This window comes from Silurus meridionalis, chromosome 5, assembly GCF_014805685.1.
Source record: "Silurus meridionalis isolate SWU-2019-XX chromosome 5, ASM1480568v1, whole genome shotgun sequence".
Classification (NCBI taxonomy): Eukaryota; Metazoa; Chordata; class Actinopteri; order Siluriformes; family Siluridae; genus Silurus; species Silurus meridionalis.
In genome coordinates this window covers 25,549,191-25,570,488 of record NC_060888.1, presented here as the reverse complement: position 1 = coordinate 25,570,488, position 21,298 = coordinate 25,549,191, and the positions used below count along the sequence as shown (strand labels likewise).

At 38.1% G+C, this 21,298-nt stretch overlaps 2 protein-coding genes across 2 annotated transcripts; one reads left to right on the top strand and one right to left on the bottom strand.

Annotated features, from left to right (window-relative positions):
- Window positions 1-724: 724 nt before the first annotated feature.
- atp6v1e1a (ATPase H+ transporting V1 subunit E1a) lies at window positions 725-8,624 on the bottom strand. Its single transcript, XM_046848738.1, has 9 exons — window positions 8,463-8,624; window positions 6,682-6,747; window positions 6,442-6,551; window positions 6,277-6,343; window positions 4,313-4,402; window positions 4,099-4,167; window positions 2,428-2,522; window positions 2,119-2,206; window positions 725-1,141 (listed from the first exon to the last, which is right to left on the bottom strand). The coding sequence occupies exons 1-9, from the start codon at window positions 8,493-8,495 to the stop codon at window positions 1,079-1,081; spliced, it is 681 nt and encodes a 226-aa protein (XP_046704694.1). The 5' UTR covers window positions 8,496-8,624; the 3' UTR covers window positions 725-1,078.
- A 3,331-nt stretch (window positions 8,625-11,955) lies between these two features.
- LOC124385643 (carboxypeptidase A1-like) lies at window positions 11,956-20,971 on the top strand. Its single transcript, XM_046848827.1, has 11 exons — window positions 11,956-12,062; window positions 12,216-12,297; window positions 14,543-14,677; window positions 14,773-14,871; window positions 16,070-16,171; window positions 16,268-16,369; window positions 16,488-16,598; window positions 17,242-17,332; window positions 17,413-17,612; window positions 18,518-18,602; window positions 20,701-20,971. Exons 1-11 carry the CDS (start codon window positions 11,998-12,000, stop codon window positions 20,886-20,888), a joined length of 1,260 nt encoding a protein of 419 aa, XP_046704783.1. The 5' UTR covers window positions 11,956-11,997; the 3' UTR covers window positions 20,889-20,971.
- Window positions 20,972-21,298: the final 327 nt, after the last annotated feature.

Below are 21,298 nucleotides of genomic sequence, written 5' to 3'. Positions count from 1 at the left end.
TTACATATTTTTTTTACATCAAACTCCAAATCTCCAGATGTCCAGACATGCATAGATGTATGAAACGAAAAGAAAAGAAAAGAAAAAAGGGTTAAAAAATTCAATAAGATGAAAAAAATAAAAAAGAAGATAAAAATCAATGGAAAGAAAGAAAGAAACAAAGAAAAGAAAGAAAGAAAGAAAGAAAGAAAGAAAGAAAGGGGATAAAAATCAATGGAAAGAAAGAAAGAAAGAAAGAAAGAAAGAAAGAAAGAAAGAAAGAAAGAAAGAAAGAAAGAAAGAAAGAAAGAAAGAAAGAAAGAAATAGGATAAAAATCAATGGAAAGACAGACAGACAGACAGACAGAAAGAAAGAAAGAAAGAAAGAAAGAAAGAAAGAAAGAAAGAAAGAAAGAAAGACAGGGGATAAAAAGAATAATGAAAGAAAGAATAATGAGAGAAATGAGGCCCAGTGCGTGTAAAAGCACGTGAATATTAATAGCACGTGATCGTACACTATAACGTATAACAGATAACAGTATTGTGTCCTTAAGAACATCATCTGTCCATCATTTCAACACGGTCAATCATTTCATTCAGATGTGAAGAAATTTTTGTACTTTTTTTTTCCTCCATGTTCAATGACAATGAAAGGAAATGATTTTTTCTGACATTTTTGTAACAAATGAATTATAACAACTCCAGTACTGAAAAGTTTCCAAATATATAGAAATAAAAGATAAAACATTGTTCATGTTTCTTTTATTTATTTTTAACATCCCGACACGGAGGCCGTCACTAAGAAGAGGTACAGTGATCATAATGTGCTGCTTTACAGTCAGAATATCCTATTAATTATTCATGAGATCGTTTGTGTGTATATTAAAGAAAGGCTCATGGGTAGGAACATCCTGCTTACAGCCTCAACTCCATTAGGTAAACTTTTCCAGTCGGTCCGGTCATCGGAGGAAGGAAGAAACCCTGGAGCGGTTTCACAGCCAAAGGAAGGAAAAGAAAGAAAAACAGGGAGCTCACACACACACACACATTTGTGTAAAAAGCTGAAAGAAAGTCATGTGGAAGTCACACTGCATGTCCGTTAATCCATGAACTTGCGGTTCTGGTTGGCGCCGAATAAAGTCACTCGGATTTCAGGCATCATCTGGAATGAGACAGAAACTATTATCCACCAGATCACCTTCTGTAATCAACTACAGCGTCTGTCAAACGTGTGGAAACGTCTAGTCGTATGGTTTTGAGAGACACATGCATGTTTCCTTTTTCAGAGCAGTTGGATAGGATTAAAATGCGGTGACTGAGCAGGTCGTTCCATGAGAAAGAAAACTCCAGACGACTGTGTTTCTGCTCTCAATATAACACTTACAGAGCTCAGAGGTACCGTTCCAATGAGCTGTGGTCCGGACAGAATTACATGGTGTGGGGGAATGGTTGCCATGTTGGTTCCTTTCACTTTACAGAATATAGGAAAGTAAAAAGAACAAGAGGAGAAGATCAGAAGAGAAGAGAGAAAAAGAAGAAGAGGAGAAGAGCAGAGAAGAGAAGAGAAAAGGAGAAGAGAAGAAAAAGGAGAAGAGAAGAGAAAAGGAGAAGAGGAGAATAGCAGAATAGCAGAAGAGAAGAGAAGATAGGCAAAAAAAAAAAGAATAAAGAAAAATAAATAAAGAAACAAACGAAAATAAAAAAAGATAAGGAAAAAGAATGAAGAAAAGAAAGAAAGCGGAAGAAAAAAGAAGATATGGAAAAAAGAGAAAAAACTTAGAAAAGAAAGAAAGAAAGAAAGAAAGAAAGAAAGATCTACTGATCCTCCACTTCAGTGTTTGACTGTGGGGGTTAAGGCAGGCAGACTACTGCATCTTCTCTTCTGTTCTACGTCTCGCACAAGTTCTTCTGTAGGAACCAGAAATGTCCAATTTGGACTCCACAGAACTTTCCTCCACTCGTTTACTGTCCAATTCTTGTGTTTTCACCTTTTACTTTACTTACAGACTTGAGTTTATTGTGTATAAACAAAAGAAGCATGTGTGCGTCTCAAAAACGTAAAGACTACATGCTTCCAAACGTGAGATCAACCAGAAGAAATTAGATCACAGATTTATTATTATTCTAGCACTGGATTACCTGCTGAGCCATAAGATCCAGCCTGCTCTCCAGTGTGTTGGCCACCTTGATCTTGCCGTTAGCGTTGTAGACCTCCACACCTCCGGAGCTGTGCACAACACACACACACACACACACACACACACACACACACACACACACACACACACACACACACACACACACACACACACACACACACACACACACACACACACACACACACACACACACACACACACACACACACACACACACGTATTTCCCAGGAGGCTTTCGATCAGGAAAAATACAACACAAGTCTGGTTTCTCACAGAGGTGATCTCTTACATGTCGGGGGAGAGGAAGTTGTCCTTGTCCACGCGGACCTCGATGTTACTCTTCACGGTTTCTTTGTAGATGGGGATGTTTTTCTGGACGGCAGCCTTAAAATGAAAGAACAAGTTTTTAGTTCTTCAGCTGTAACTAAACTAGATTGCCAAAAGTTTGTGGACACTTGATCGTGTGATTCCTACATGCTTCTTTACACGCATCCCACATTTTAGTCTCCATTTACTGTTCGAATAACCGCCACTCTTCTGGGAAGATGTTCCACTAGATTTTGGAGTGTGCTTGTGGAGATGTGTGGTGAGCATTCAGCATTAGTTAAGTTAGATGCTGATGAAGGTGAGGGGAGGAGGCCGGGGGTGCAGTCAGAGTGAACATTAGATCTTGAGCGATCGATTAATTGCACGATTCTCGTGATTCAATTCGTGCCCTTCTGAAGATCTAGTGGAACGTCTTCCCAGAAGATTGGAGGTAATTATAACAGCAAATTGGAGATAAATCCATAATTTCCATTACAGACTGGTTTAATAAACTTTTTCCTGGTTTCAAAGGAAGCTATTTGTTTAGAACAAAAGTAATGGCACCCTTAAAACGGTGTATGACAGTAGCTGCAGTGGAGGAGCTGCATTACTGGAATTGCACTGGAAATATTACTGGGTCCATGTTCTTTCATACAAAAGAAAAGGAAAGGAAAGGAAAGAAAGCAAAAAAAGAAAGATATATGGGAAAAGAGAAAGAAAAAGAAAGATTCAGTCTGTAGACAATAAAAAGAAAGAAAGAAAGAAAGAAAGAAAGAAAGAAAGAAAGAAAGAAAGAAAGAAAGAAAGAAAGAAAGAAAGCAAAAGAGGAAAAACAGAAAGAAGATATATGGGAAAAGAGAAAAACAAAGAAAAGAAAGAAAGAAAGGAAGAAAGAAAGAAAGAAAGAAAGAAAGAAAGAAAGAAAGAAAGAAAGAAAGAAAGAAAGAAAGAAAGAGAAAGAAAGAAAGAAAGAAAGAAAGAAAGAAAGAAAGAAAGAAAGAAAGAAAGAAAGAAAGAAAGAAAGAAAGAAAGAAAGAAAGAGAAAGAAAGAAAGAAAGAAAGAAAGAAAGAAAGAAAGAAAGAAAGAAAGAAAGAAAGAAAGAAAGAAAGAAAGAAAGAAAGAAAGAAAGAAAGAAAGGAAAAGGCAAAAGAGGAAAAAGAGAAAGACAAGATATATTGGAAAAAGAGAAAAAAAACAAGAAAAGAAAGAAACAAACAAAAAAAGATAAGGGAAAAAGAGAAAAGAAATTATGAAGAAAAGAAAAAGTTTTAAAAGTCTGCACACACGACCCTTCAGGCCCGAACACACACATATTGTGCGTCATGGCGGATATTGGTACTTGATCTGAGACTTGACGGATTGTTAAGACAAATTTTAAAGTGATTGCTTATTTATTTATTTTTGTATCTGAGTAAAGGGAGGACATTGTGAATGAGTGCGAAGGTCCTCATTTCCATTAAATTAATTCATTACAATCTTTTAATAAAAACGGGCAAACGGGAATGTGTGCAGCACTAATCTCGGCTGTACAGAGATATGTATAACATATGATCACAACTGTCTCAAATCTGTACTTCTGTCTGTACAATTGCGTCCCATCTACGCTGGGGGGACCCGGGTTTACAGTTTGAATGAATTGGGAACGATGATCACCTCCACCATGGCCAGATCCTCCTTACGACAGCGAATGATCACTTTGGGTTCCAGCAGCTGATAGAAGCCCTGGAAGAAAAGGAGACGTGTGAATGCTGATTTTATTCTTCAGATCATGAATAACAGGAAGCCATTTTTATCATCTCAGTTGCATTCATAGAAAACGTTCTCAGTGTCACCATGCAGGTGTGTGAAGAAGAAGAAAAGCGCAGACCTGCATCACGAGTCCTTCTAACAGAGTCGGGTACTGAGCCGGGTCTTTGGCGATGTTAGCTAACCGCTTACGGGCTTCGCTCAGAAGGTCCTAAACACACACACACACACACACACACACACACACACACACACACACACACACACACACAATATTCAAACAGACATATAAACAAACCTATACAAACACACCTCCACACACCACCCAAACCCCTAACATTCAAACATAGAAATCCACACAAATACAGTCACAAAACAACACACCCTACTTATACACACCCCACACACACACACACACCTATATACACCTTCAAACAAATATACACACACCCCAACCAAACACACACACACACACACAAAACAAAATGCCCAACATTTGATGTCAAACCAACACATATAAAGCCACAAAACACACACACACACCTACTTATACACACACACACACACACACCTATATACACCTTCAAACAAATATACACACCCCAACCAAACACACACACACACAAAACAAAATGCCCAACATTTGATGTCAAACCAACACATATAAAGCCACAAAACACACAACTATACAAACACACCCCACATCTGAAAATGCACCTATACACACACACACACACACACACACACCAATACAAAACACACCTATATAAACAAAAATACCCACACAAATACACACAAACATCACCATACAAGCACACAGACAAAACACACCTATACACACACACACACACACACACACACACACCAACAGAAATAAGTAAACACGCATACAAAACACACTTCCAAACAAACACCGCTAAACCCCATACAATTAAACACACCAACAGAACAAACACAAACACAAACACACACAACACACACACACACTGAGAAAAACACAACAAACACAAACACGCCACAGAACACACACACACACCAACAGAACAAACACAAACACACCAACAGAACAAACACACAACACAAACACGCACCCACAGAACAAACACACACCCACACATAAAACACACATAAAACACACATAACACACGCCACAGAATAAACACACAACAAACATGCGCCCACACAACAAACATGCGCCCACACAACAAACACACGCCACAGAACAAACACACAAACACACGCCCACAGAACAGACACACAACAAACGCGTGCCCACAGAACAACACACAACAAACACACGCCACAGAACAAACACACAACACAAACACGCACCACAGAACAAACACACAACAAACACGCCCACAGAACAAACACACAACACAAACACACACACACACAACAAACGCGTGCCCACAGAACAACACACAACAAACGCGTGCCCACAGAACAAACACAAACACGCACAGAACAAACACACGCCACAGAACAAACACACAACACAAACACGCACCCACAGAACACACACACACACAACAAACGCGTGCCCACAGAACAAACACACAACACAAACACGCCCACAGAACAGACACACAACAAACATGCGCCCACACAACAAACACCCACAGAACACACACACACAACAAACACAAACACAAACACCCACAGAACACACACACACACCAATACAAAACACACCCACAAAACAAACACACACCCACAGAACAAACACACACCCACAAAATGAACACAACAAACACAAACACACACCCACAAAATGAACACAACAAACACAAACACACAGAACAAACACAACAAACGCGTGCCCACAGAACAAACACAAACACAAACACCCACAGAACACACACACACTGAGAAAAACACAACAAACACCCACAGAACAAACACAAACACGCACAGAACAAACACAAACACACCCACAGAACAAACACACACCCACAGAACAAACACAAACACGTACCCACAGAACAAACACAAACACGTACCCACAGAACAAACACAAACACGTACCCACAGAACAAACACAAACACGTACCCACAGAACAAACACACCCCCACAGCCCATACCATGATCATATCATCTCGAGCCTTGAGCACCTTCAGCCTGGCCTGATTCATCAGATTGGACATCTGACTACAGGGATGTAGATACATACAGGTATGACGAGAGAAGCTGCTGATGAAATGTAGAAGTGTAACATGATCACATGCAGGATGTAGAAACTGACTCACATTTTCTTCTGCTGCTCGATCTGCTTCTCTTTCTTCTCGTAGTACTCCATTATCTTAAGCCTCTGCGTCTGCACAAGTCGGCCCTTTTCAATGTTAAACTCTTCTTCAGCCTGCGGGAGAACACACACACACACACACACACACACACACACACACACACACACACACACACACGGTAATAAGGGACATCCTTCAGCATCTTCAGGTTAAAGATGATATTTTTCCTTTTAAATATTTTACCTTTGCGTCGATCTCCTCCGCCTTCTCGTTGGCCTCTTGCTCGATGAAGGCCATCATGTGTTTGATCTGCAGAAAAATCAGAATCCCGTTACTACAGCGTTCATATACCACGACTATAACCGCACTATTTCTTTCTCAGATCACGTTTTTTCCATCCATATGTGGCTCCTCCTCAAATTGTGACCACACACTTAACGCCCAAATGCTCCTGTGCACAAAGCCAGCTCCATAAAGATTTGCTTTACATGGGTTGCAGTGGAAGATCTCCTGCCATAGAGCTCCACAAACCTACTGAACATGAATGAACACTGACTGCACCGCATCAGTACCCGACTTTACTGACACCCCTGTAAGTGAATGAGCCCAAATCTCCATAAAATCTAGTGGAACATCTTCAGGTTTTTACTTGTCACATGTGCATTACAGCATGGGGAAATTCTTCGCATATCCCAGTGATTTTAGGAAGCCACGATACAGTGCCCCTGGAGCACAGAGGGTTAAGGGCCTTGCTGAAGGGCCCACACATTTGATCAGTAACCACGAGCCTTACCCACTGAGGTTCCACTTTCCATTACTTCTATCCCTTGACACTAGAGCTGGGAGCTCACTAGTTAAGGCATTGGACTCTGGATCAGAAGGTCACAAGATCAAACCACTAAACTGCCACTGGTGGGCCCTTGAGCAAGGCCCCTAACCTTAAACTGCTCAGTTGAAAGTTGCTCTGCATAAAGGTGTCTGATAAAAGCCATAAATGTGAAATGTCTTGCTCGAATGCGAAGCCAGAAACGGATACCTGAAGGCATGTATCAAACACAGATCGTACCATGTCTACAACTAGACTGCAAGATACATGGAAGTCCTGCACTTAGACTTCTTTTAGTCCTGGAATCCAGGTTTTTACATGAACATCCCCCTGATCTTTACTGAGCACAGACATGAGCGGTTAAGGGTTTTTGTTTTTTTGCTCAATGTCCCAACAGAGGCCGTTTTGTAATGCTGGGATTTGAACTCACAACCTCCTGATCAGAAATCCATCATCTAAACCACCGAGCTACCGCGTTCCCTGAACACGGGTGAAGTGATGAGTATTGAGTTCTTTAAAAGAAAGAGAAATAAAATGCCAAGCTTGCCTAACTCTAGCGCATTGAGCAATCCTATCACGTGCAAAAGAAGAACCAAGACTGCTTTCATTCCTGAGGTCCATCATGGACATGAAGGATCAGGTGTTGAGATGTTGTGCATAATTTAGCTTGTGTTTCAGCTTGGTAGAAACATGTCCCCGGTTTGGATGTACAGGGAGGTGGTAGCTCAGTGGTTAAGGCATTGGGCTTTGGATCAGAAGATCACAGGTTCAAATCCCACCACCACCAAGCTGCCACTGCTGGGCCCTTGAGCAAAGCCCTAAAACCCTCCTGTTACAGGATGATCTGCTGCATAAACACCTCCCCTGCTCAGTTGTAAGTCGCTCTGGATAAGGGCGTCTGCAAAATGCCGCAAATGTAAATGTCTTCATGTCTTGTAGATCTTTAATGGTAGTTTGATAGGAATGAGGCTTTTGAGAACAGGGAAACCTCTGGACCAAACAGGAACCGCTGGTTCTCCATTCTACACGTTTCTTCAACTACAGTTTTGAGATCTTTTTGAAATCAGAGCACTGAATTTCAGCAGTTTTAAAGGAGATTGTATACATGTACAGATGTTTGAACAGAACCAATGAACTTTAATGCAGACACTAAAACAATAACAAAACTTTAGAAACTCAGACAGCAGATTTTTTTTACCTGTTTTTGGACGTCGGCATCGCTGAGCGCCATGACTGTGTCTGTCTGCTGTAAAAATAAACTATAAACAACTAAAAGTAAAACCGATAAGTTTCCGCTCACACCTGGAGACACAGTGCTGGGGAGAAGAGCAATCAGCTGACCGGAAGTGTGCGCTGCTCTGTCACGTGACGCGTTGCATGCCGACCCATTTGTGGGCGTGGCTTCTGTTTGCTGGGTGGCTTTACTACAACAGCTACAAAACAAAAGTGACAAATACTCAAACAAACAAACAAACAAACAAACAAACACTCGAATACTCATATAAAAAGTAAACGCACTTAAATATATGAATACATAAATCAAAACAAATAATAATATGCTCGAATAAATACGAGGAAATAACTTATATAAATAAAACTTTAAATAAAAATAAATAAATAAATGATCATATTAAATAAACAAATGCATAATACATAGTAAATACGTACTTATCAATAATACATAATCGAGTAAAAAAAAAAAAAAGACAACCAAACAAATAAATAAATAATCACCTGCCCCGATAAAAAAGCAAATAAACAAATAATTGGATAATTAATATAAATATAAAAATACTACAAATACAAATGAATACATAATACATACTAAAAAACATACATGTCAATAATACATGCTCAAATAAAATAAATTCAGGTTTTTGAATGATGTTTTTTAAATGATGTTAATGAAACAACAATTGCTTTATTTATTATGTATTATTTATTTATACAAAAAATAAAGTATTACCTACATTATGAGTTAATACTTTATTTTTTGTATAAATAATTAATACATAATAAATAAAGCAATTGTTGTTTCATAAGCATCATTTTTTTTTCTATTAAACCTGGAAAATATTTTTTAAACCAATAAATATAAACAATAATGTAGATGAATTTTTAAAAAGCTTTGATTTATTGCTGGTGAGTTCAACAATAAAAACAGCACTTGCTTGAGACTAGAAAATGTTTTATCAAGTAAAAAAAAAGAAAAAGCATCTCTCGCCACTAGGTGGCAGTAATACACAACACACCTGAGCGCCCCCTGCCGTTGGAGCTTTTTGTGTTGTTGAATGTTTTCATACATCAGTGGCTCCATCTCATGTAAAACACATGGACACCAGTGCAGCAGAACATTATTACAATGAATATCTTTATACACCTATACTGTGGAGGGTGACATCACAAATAAAGTAGATGCTGACTTCATATTCCATGACATTAAATTCATATTCCCTCACTTTATATTCCCTGACTTCATATTCATATTCCCTCACTTCATATTCTGTGACATCATATTCATATTCCCTGACTTCATATTTATATTTCCTGACTTCATATTCATATTCCTCACTTTATATTTCCTGACTTCATATTCATATTCCCTGACTTCATATTTATATTTTCCTAACTGCATATTCATATTCCCTGACTTCATATTCATATTCCATGACTTCATATTCATATTTTCCTGACTTCATATTCCCTGACTTCATATTCATATTCCATGACTTCATATTCATATTTTCCTGACTTCATATTCCCTGACTTCATATTCATATTCCCTGCCTTCATATTTATATGTTCCTGACTTCATATTTATATTCCCTGACATCATATTCATATTATATTCATTTATTCCCCATTGGCGAATCGTCAGGAACAGCATGGTTTTCTCTGCTCAATCAGAATCACTGACTTACATTTTATTATATTTTTGTTCATGAATATGTATATAATTATTCCCAATAGTTTATTCTCTGGGTCTCTTGAGTTTCTATCCAATCAGAGATAGGCTTCAAATAAATTGGTTTAAGGCCAACACTGTGAACACTGCAGGTGTTCTATTGATTCAAATCCATGTTGCTTGAAGCTGTAACCAATTTACCCAATCAGATTTCAACTTGCTTACTCCAAGGTCCCTAGAAGGTATCTGTTCTGTCATTCCACAATGACTGAAGATAAGAAGAACTTGATTTGGTCACAGATACACTTACAAGGACATTTACAAGCTGGAAAGTTCAGCCAAAGCAGTAAAAAATTGCATTTTCTTTCCTATAGAATTTGTGCAAAAACACACAATTTGCCTTCATTTCAAATCCCCAGGGAAACCTTAATGCACAAAAACACGAGGTCGATAGATAGATAGATAGATAGATAGATAGATAGATAGATAGATAGATAGATAGATAGATAGATAGATAGATAGATAGATAGATAGATAGATAGATAGATAGATAGATAGATAGATAGAACTTTATTGTCATTGCATTGTACAGGTACACAGCAACGAAATGCAGTTTGGCATCTACCAGAAGTGCAAATCGAGCAAATAGTGCAGATAAATATGTTGCATATTTACAGCATGTGATATATATGTAAGAATATGTACAGTGAATAAATATAAAGGCTATAGCAGTGCAGAGAGAGCAACCAGGTATCCTCAACCCTCATTCTGAACACTGGCATCCCACAGGGCTGTGTTCTGAGCCCACTACTCTACTCCTGTTCACACACGATTGTGCTCCTCTGTATAACTCCAACATCTTTATCAAGTATGCAGATGCTTCTGCTGGAGATGATGTATGTGGGCAGTGCAGCTGTGGATACAGTGAAAGGAGAATTGTTGAATTGGGTTAATTGGGTTTCTTGCTTTAGTAACGACATTTATTCTCCTTGTATGAGATTCCTGTCTGTGATGCAGCGCTTCACATACTGCATATCTGATGATGGGTTCTATAGCCGTGGTGTCATAATGATGGTATTAAGAGGTGGAATAACTTGGTGGTAGGACTAGGGGACTTAAGGCAGGGGGTGAAATGCATATATTCATATTCCCTTACTTCATATTTATATTCCTACACTGTATGTATGTTACCTTCTGGATCTATTCTGTCATAGCAGTCTGTTCTTGCACACTGGTCACTCTGTACAGTGTCCTTGCTATTACATAACAATAAGGACATCCAATAATCCATGTTTCTTTCTCTCCCTGTCACCTCCTCTCCTCCCTCCCTGTTGAGTTTAACATGTTTCTGAGTTACCACTGTCTCTTTCCTGTCTCTTTCTCCTTTGTATCCCTGCTTATTGGATTCACCATGATTCAACTGGAAACCACTCAGGATGGTTCCACATGAAGATAAATGAGGTTCCTGTAGATTCTACACTCTCCTCTCCTGTAGACTCTCCTAAATTCCAAATTCATCCTCATGCTCATTGGAGCGTTCCATGGATTTGGAATATAATTAATAGCAACAGCCTGCTCCAATGGTTTAGGACAACAATTGGCATGAACAGTTTTGCATTCAGGTCCCCATCATGTCTTAGTTAATGATTACAGGTTTCTTGAATCATGTTCAAATCTAAAAATGACCACTGTGTTGTGTAACTCTGCAAAGGAACAGAACTGATACTGCTGTGTAAGATATCGCTGAGAACCGAACACATGGCAGGTCTAAGAGTATAAGAGTTCTCATTAAAGAGCTGTGATAGGATTTCTAAGGGTAAAAGCGATCATGAGGGTCTGCTTGGTACTTTTTAGTGTTTTGGTCTCAGCGTATTGCCATAAGGTCTTTACTAAGTGAGTTCAGATCTAATATATGTTAATAGATGTTAGTTTAGAATTAATTATAAACAAATACTTCTGTACATTCATAATCATTTTGTTATATACAGAACGATTTACTGAAAGAAAAAAAGATTCAACATCATGTTCTGTTTTCTTCCCCAACAGGGACCAGGTTCTTCGAGTTAATGCAAAATCTGAGGAACAAATCCAGCTCTTAAAGGAATTGGAGAACAATGAAGTGTTAAAGGTACAGCAACATTAATCCTATGTAATATGTGAAGTGTTAAATATTATGAGCTTTTGGTGAAGATTTAGTGCATAAATACTGGGAAAATAGATACTAGAGAGAAAAAACATGTACAAGGTCACACTATTTTTTATATATACAGTATAAAGACAAAGGTTTGTGGACCAAAAGATTGGTATGTGTTTTTAACATCCCATTCCACATTTAGTCCCTATTTGCTGTTAGAATAAACTAAACTCCTCTGGAAAGATGTTCCACTAGATTTTGTGGAAATTTGTGCAGACACAAAAGTTGTTAGTAAAGTCAGGTAGTGATGCAGGTGAGTTGAGGAAGCCTGGGGTGCAGTCAGTGTTTTCATTCATCACATTCATCATATATATATATATATATATATATATATATATATATATATATATATATATATATATATATATATATATATATATATACACCTCATATCTAGAAAGCTTCATACGGAGTTGCTTTAACCGGAAAAACAACTAACACAATCATACTCCTGAACTAATTATGAACCATTTTGTCCATTTATGGCATGTTTAAAAGTACGTCATGTTGTCAAATGTAAAAGTATTTACTATTTCCACACGTCCATGAAAAACAGTACGAATTAATGTAACAAAAGCTGATGAAAAAAGTAAAAAAAAAAAAGTATGATGACCCGAGGGTGTTTGTGTCAATGCGAAGCCAGAACTGAGGACTTTTCTGTGTGACTTCTAATAGTGTGTGAAAGAGCAAGCTGCGGTGTCGGGCACCGAATCAAAACGTGTTGAGAGTGTTTTAGTGTTAATGTTATAATGAAGCTTTTCCTTATGTTTGTTTCTCTCATATCATTCTCTCACATTACTAGACTTTATTCTTGAAATATTACATTTTGTGGAATTTCCTACAGTATAAAAAACAAAAAAAACATTTAAATACAAACCATTTTTTTAGTTTTTAATAAAGACACATGCTTTTACTTCTATGCAACATGGTGTAATGCACAAATACCACATTAGACAGTCAAGTCAAGTCAAGTTTATTTCTATTGCGCTTTTCACAACGGACATTGTCTCAAAGCAGCTTTACAGAATTTTAACAGTTAAGGTGAACGATGTGTATTTATCCCTGATGAGCAGCCATGACAACTGAGGCAAGGAAAAACTCCCTTAGATGTTATGAGGAAGAAACTTTGGGAGGAACCAGACTCAAAAGGGAAACCCATCCTCATTTGGGTGATAAGTAAATAACAGTAAATGACTGGAAGAAAATTCTGTAGACAGATGAGTCCAAATTTGACATTTTTAGCTCTAACAGAAGAACTTCTGTAAGACAGAGGACATGAGAGAAAATGCGATCACGCTGTCTCACACCAAATAGTAAAACATGGAGGTGGAAGAATAAACGTTTGAGGTTGTTTTGGAGCTGGAGACTTACCGGTATTCCATTTAAAAGAAACCCTGAACCAACATGGCTACCATTCCATACTTCAACACCATGCAATTGCATCTGGACTGCAACACGGCAAAGTATCTCAATTGAATATTTGAAGTGAACAGATGGCAAAAGTATGAAAGTTCATGCTAAGTGAGGATTTTTAAATGAAAATAAAGTGTAACATCTGGACATTTATTTATTTGTTTGGTCAAAGTCAATCTTCATAGGTTACATTAGGTCGTTTGTTACATAAAAACAAAAACAACATGCATGTGTCTTTCAAAACCCATAGAAAACCAGGTGATTTTTCTGTCGGACCCTGTCACATATATGTACCATGTGTTATGTGTTTGTAACTAAGGGTTTGGCGTGGCAATGGAGTGACAGGCGTGGAGACATATAAGGATCCAAACGCAGGCTGTATTTAAGAAAGTGGTCTAAACAGGCAGAGTCATTAACAGCATAAAGATACTGTATATCCAAGGGAAGAGAAAAGAGTAATCCAGAAAACAGGCAAAAGACAAACAATCCTAAATGAGAGGTCCGAGGTCAACACACATAAAGGCAATTGTACAATGAACATGAAAACTTGGCAGACGTTTACCAAACACGGAAACATTAACTCATGAAAATGAAAGGAACATCCAGAAATCTCATGAATGACAAGAAAAATTCATACACTATGCGTGAAAATGTATGAACCATGACGTGAACTCTAACCTGCTGTAAATCTTGTACCTGCTACAACATACAAATTGATCTAATATAAAAAATTCTATTCTATTCTGTCAAATGAACTATGATGTAGCTGGACTTCTGGACTCATCCTGTCTCCAGCGACCTTCCCGTTGACATCCATGTGCCGTATCCCAGCCTGTATGCCGTCCAGAAATTCCTTCAGGACAACGAAATCCCATTCCATGTTATGATCAATGATTTGCAGGTAAAAGGAATGTAATACTTGTAATGGATTCATGTTAGTCAGTGCAGTGAAGCTGATTCATTGTCCGCCAATGTCCTGATGTTGTTGTGAAACAGGAACTGCTGGATAACGAGCAGGAAGATTTGCAACGCAATGCCGCGAAGGGTGGTGATGTAAAGGAATTCAACTATGCAACGTACCACCAGCTGGACACAGTAAGTCCACGTGTCTTCCTTTTACAAACACACACGTATACACAGTTACGCCACTGAATTCTTCATTCTGATTGGTTAATCAGTGCTGATTCATTTTGTGCTAAACAAATCTCATGTTTATTTTAATGCACTTAATATTTATTATATGAAAACATGTATAATTCGTAAAATTCACATTACTGACAGCAGCCTTCAGTGCCAGTGGAATAAACTTGTTCCTTTTAGGTTTTAAAGTCTTTGTAATCGAATTTTTTTAGTCACTCTCAAATCTCTGAAACTAAGAATATTACAAATAAATAAACAGAGTGTAAATTATATACAGATTGCACATAAGGGTGATTTTAATTATTGCAAAGGGTTCTGGGAACTATATATTGCACATAGTACACCGATCAGGCATAACATTATGACCACCTCCCTAATATTGTGTTGGTCCCCCTTTTGCTGCCAAAACAGTTCTGATCCATCGAGCATTAAGAGCATTAACTTCTTCTGCAATATTAGTGGAAGAGGGACAGCTTTCTCTCCCCATATCTATGAGAGCTTTGGCTGCCCATGACCCTGTGGCCAGTTCACCACTGTTCCTTCCCTGGACCACTTTTGATAGATACTGTCCACTGCAGACTGGAAAAATTCCACATGAGCTGCCCATTTGTCCTGCTTTTATCACATTAGCATAGGACAAAGTTCACTTGCTGTCTAATATATAACACCCACTAACAGGTGATGAAGAGCTAATCAGTGTTATTCACTTCATAATGTTATTATGTCATAATGTTATTCCTGGTAAGTGTATAAAACTAATAGAAATATAATTGCTCTATGTATAAAATTATAAAGTGCACTGTAGGAGCAAAGGGTACGCTTAGTGCGACATGGTTTTAGTCCGTAACAGCTGGACTGGGGAATTACTGGGAAAATGAAGGGCTGATGGCAACTACACAAACTAAAGCACATTGGAATGATTCTTGATTATTTTCCAATAACAGAATTCTTTTAAATGTTTTATCTCTTACGAATCCAATCATGGAAACCAAGTCAAGTAACCTTTATTGCCATTTCTGGTATAAATGGTTGTTTTTTGACACGGTGAAATGAAATCTCCACCACTAAGGTGCTATATAAAACAACACAGAATTACACAAAAACTGATAAAAAAGGAAGTAATGAACGAATAATCCTATTTTTATGCACACAGATCTACACTTGGATGGACAGCCTGGTAGCCAATCATCCCAATTTGATTTCCAAAGTGCAAATTGGAAGTTCTTATGAGAACCGTCCCATGTATGTGCTGAAGGTGAGGATGAAAACAAATAGCCAGGCATGAATGTACATTATGCTTGAGGATTTGGGAAGTGTGTTCCTCAATAACTCATTTGGGATGTGCCTTTAGTTTAGTACTGGTGGAAGCCACCGGCCTGCAATCTGGATTGATGCTGGGATACACTCTAGAGAGTGGATCTCAACCGCCTCTGCTGTGTGGATGGCTAACAAGGTGAATGACTCCGTGAGAAAGTTCAAAGAATTCTGTTTATTTCTGACTTGATACTTCTCATTTGAAGACTTTTTTTTTTAAGTTAAATGTTTTGTCTATTTTTCTCTCTGTTTACTAGATGGCTACAGATTTTGGTGTCGATCCCTCAGTGACTTCTCTTTTGGGACAAATGGATGTCTATCTGATGATCGTGACCAACCCTGATGGCTATGCCTACACCCATACTAATGTACATCTATGAGTTTTAGAACCACAGCTAAAATTGCATAATGTTGTTAGTGATGGGTTGTTCATGAACGATTCGTTCATTCTGAATGACTCTTTAACATGACTCAGAAGAACGAGTCATCTCAAAAAGCGATTTGTTAATTATCTACTTGAAGCGTGCGAGCGAAGCATCGCAAAATCTCCGTAGGTTATGTACAGGAAACAGAATTAAGTACTTTTTCGCAGAACAGAAGATATGAGAGGTGAGCTGCTCATTCTGTTTATCATAATTTGTCCTTAGCTGCATTGTCATATTTTAATTATTGAAACTTTTTGGCGTATAAAATGACCAAAGATTCAAAGAACCGAGTCACTAAAACGATCGGATCGTCCCATCACTACATGTACATTTAGCGGAAATCCAATCCCAAATGTCTACATTGTATTAGATACATAATGAATAAAGAGTTGATGATGTTGGTTCATATAAGGGGTTCTCAGGCTTTTTTTTCCTTTGAATCCAATGGCTGGTCCAAAATTAATTAATTAAAACCAAGGACCACCATTTTTAATACAACAACAATTTTCTACTCATCCTAATATAGATTTGATTGATCAAGAAAACATGCAGCTGGCTTTATGAAATTTTTCTAAATTGATTTTAGAACCGCATGTGGCGCAAGACCCGTTCCGTCAACCCAGGTTCTACGTGCCGAGGCGTCGACCCCAACAGAAACTGGGATGCTGGATTCGGAGGTAAGAAGATATCTTAATCACTTACAAAACATATTCACCCATATGCGACTACAATCTATGTCTCTTCATGCTCCCAACAGGCCCTGGTACCAGTAAGAACCCGTGCTCTGAATCCTACCATGGACCATCCGCACACTCTGCGATCGAAGTGAAGAATATCGTGAACCTCATCGAAAACCATGGCAACTTTAAGTCCTTCATCTCCATCCATGCCTATTCACAGCTTCTCATGTACCCATATGGATACACCTGCAACAACATTCCTGACCAGGCTGAACTCGTAAGATGCTGTTTCCTTCTTCGGTTGAATTCTTATTTCCGATTGGTCAGACCAGCTTTATCACTAATTTAGACTGGTGTGCTTATTCTAACATGTATATAGAGTTATGGTATTTACATTTACATGTTTTCTGTGAGAAGATTTTTTTATGAAAGGTGTCTCTAGTGTCAGCATTATGTCACAATAATTAGGGTTCCTGCCACCATCAAGTTTTCAAAACAGAGAGTCTTTTTGCTTTGTTTTTGCTCAGGAACTTCTGTCTATAGTCTCTGTAATTAAGAACATCGTCTTTTTCACAAACGTATCACAATGTTGTAACTACAAGGATTTATTTATTAGGCAGCAAGTGAACATTTCGGTGTTAAAGTTGACGTGTTAGAAGCAGGAAAAATGGGCAAGTGTAATGATTTTAACGAGTTTGAGAAGGACCAAATTGTTGTGTCTAGACGACTGGGTCAGAGCATCTACAAAACTGCAGCTCTTGTGGGCTATTCCCGGTCTGCAGTGGTCTGTGTGGTCCGATCCAACAGACAAGCTCCTGTAGCTCACATTGCTAACAAAGCTCATGCTGTTAATGCTCGAAGGGTCAGGACTGTTTTAGCAGCAAAAGAGGGACCAACACAAAATTAGGCAGGTGGCCATAATGTTAGCCCTGATCTTTGCCCATAAAGTTATGCCTCATCGGTGTAAAGCAGAAATTGGTAATAAACCCTTTGTGACATTTTGTTCTTCACTTTTTTAAAATGGCAACAGTGACACCGCTTCATCACACCACCTAGTTGTTGATTGATTCTTTTCTCAGTCAGAACAATAAAGTCGAACTGTGTATTATTGCTGTCCGAGCACTAACTGGTAAATATGATGATTATAACCTCCTGATCTGTTTCATTGTGATGTTTTATTAGCATTCTGTGGGTCAAGGTGCAGTGCAGGCACTCAGCTCTTTGTATGGAACAACCTACAAAGTTGGAAGCATTTGCAAAATCATTTGTAAGTCAATAAACAACTTTCATCCATTCTGCAATTTCAATCTTTGCTAGTTTCTCTCATAGTTCATATATTGTTTTTCATTTCAGATCAAGCCAGTGGTGGAAAAAACGAAGAGAAATCCAAATCAAATACATTTTTGGTGTGAGCACCCTTTGGTTTTCAGGTCTTACTTTTGCACACTTTGTACACTTGCACAAAGTCAGGGATTTTGTAGGATCAGAGACATGCGACATGATGAACCCATTGTGTATTGCACTGCATAGCGATATAGCAACCTGCTTGGTAGAATGGGTTCATAATGGGTAGGATCAGAGACATGCGACATGATGAACCCATTGTGTATTGCACTGCATAGCGTATATAGCAACCTGCTTGGTAGAATGGGTTCATAATGGGTAGGATCAGAGACATGCGACATGATGAACCCATTGTGTATTGCACTGCATAGCGATATAGCAACCTGCTTGGTAGAATGGGTTCATAATGGGTAGGATCAGAGACATGCGACATGATGAACCCATTGTGTATTGCACTGCATAGCGTATATAGCAACCTGCTTGGTAGAATGGGTTCATAATGGGTAGGATCAGAGACATGCGACATGATGAACCCATTGTGTATTGCACTGCATAGCGTATATAGCAACCTGCTTGGTAGAATGGGTTCATAATGGGTAGGATCAGAGACATGAGATATTATGGACTCATTCTACCATGCAGGTCCTCTGGTTCCTTCTTTCATCACATGACTCCCATATACGCTATGCATATATACATACAGTACAGACCAAAAGTTTGGACACACCTTCTCATTCAAAGAGTTTTCTTTATTTTCATGACTATTTAAATTGTAGAGTCACACTGAAGGCATCAAAACTATGAATTAACACATGTGGAATTATATACATAACAAAAAGTGAACTGAAAATAGGTTCTTCAAAGTAGCCACCTTTGCTTAGATTACTGCTTTGCACACTCTTGGCATTCTCTTGATGCCTACTTTGAAGAACCTAAATATGACTACAATTTTCATAGTCATGAAAATAAAAACTCTTTGAATGAGCAGGTGTGTCCAAACTTTTGGTCTGTACTGTATATCAATTATTGGAGACAAAGTTCATGTATGTAGAGTCCTGGTATTTACATTTACATGTTTTCTGTGAGAAGATTTTTTATGAAAGGTGTCTCTAGTGTCAGCATTATGTCACAATAATTAGGGTTCCTGCCACCATCAAGTTTTCAAAACAGAGAGTCTTTTTGCTTTGTTTTTGCTCAGGAACTTCTGTCTATAGTCTCTGTAATTAAGAACATCGTCTTTTTCACAAACGTATCACAATGTTGTAACTACAAGGATTTATTTATTAGGCAGCAAGTGAACATTTCGGTGTTAAAGTTGACGTGTTAGAAGCAGGAAAAATGGGCAAGTGTAATGATTTTAACGAGTTTGAGAAGGACCAAATTGTTGTGTCTAGACGACTGGGTCAGAGCATCTACAAAACTGCAGCTCTTGTGGGCTATTCCGGTCTGCAGTGGTCTGTGGTCCGATCCAACAGACAAGCTCCTGTAGCTCACATTGCTAACAAAGCTCATGCTGTTAATGCTCGAAGGGTCAGGACTGTTTTAGCAGCAAAAGAGGGACCAACACAAAATTAGGCAGGTGGCCATAATGTTAGCCCTGATCTTTGCCCATAAAGTTATGCCTCATCGGTGTAAAGCAGAAATTGGTAATAAACCCTTTGTGACATTTTGTTCTTCACTTTTTTAAAATGGCAACAGTGACACCGCTTCATCACACCACCTAGTTGTTGATTGATTCTTTTCTCAGTCAGAACAATAAAGTCGAACTGTGTATTATTGCTGTCCGAGCACTAACTGGTAAATATGATGATTATAACCTCCTGATCTGTTTCATTGTGATGTTTTATTAGCATTCTGTGGGTCAAGGTGCAGTGCAGGCACTCAGCTCTTTGTATGGAACAACCTACAAAGTTGGAAGCATTTGCAAAATCATTTGTAAGTCAATAAACAACTTTCATCCATTCTGCAATTTCAATCTTTGCTAGTTTCTCTCATAGTTCATATATTGTTTTTCATTTCAGATCAAGCCAGTGGTGGAAGCATCGACTGGAGTTACAACAAGGGTGTCAAATACTCCTTTGCCTTTGAGCTCCGAGACACTGGTCGCTATGGCTTCCTCCTTCCAGCCAATCAGATCATTCCAACTGCAACAGAGACCTGGCTGGGTCTTAAGTACATCTTGGAATATGTTCGTGACCATCCTTATTAGAACAATTGTTTATGTGAAAATAAAGTTTATTTGTTCTAAAAGCAAAATAGGATGTGATTAAATAAATACAGGCTTGAAAGAAATATTTTGAAGCATATTTTGTAATGCTACTGTATTTAACCCTTTTTCATAATTTTGTTTAAAACAGTTGTTAATATATAACCTAATATTAGTAAAAATAAACTAAATAAATATTGATTTACTGAGATCCAATTAAAAACACTTTTTAGCATGTAATGTAAATTGTGAAAAATGCTGTAATGTAAGAGCGCTTTTTAATAATACTTTTTTTGGTGTTAATTAACAATGTGGAAAAAACGAAGAGAAATCCAAATCAAATACATTTTTGGTGTGAGCACCCTTTGGTTTTCAGGTCTTACTTTTGCACACTTTGTACACTTGCACAAAGT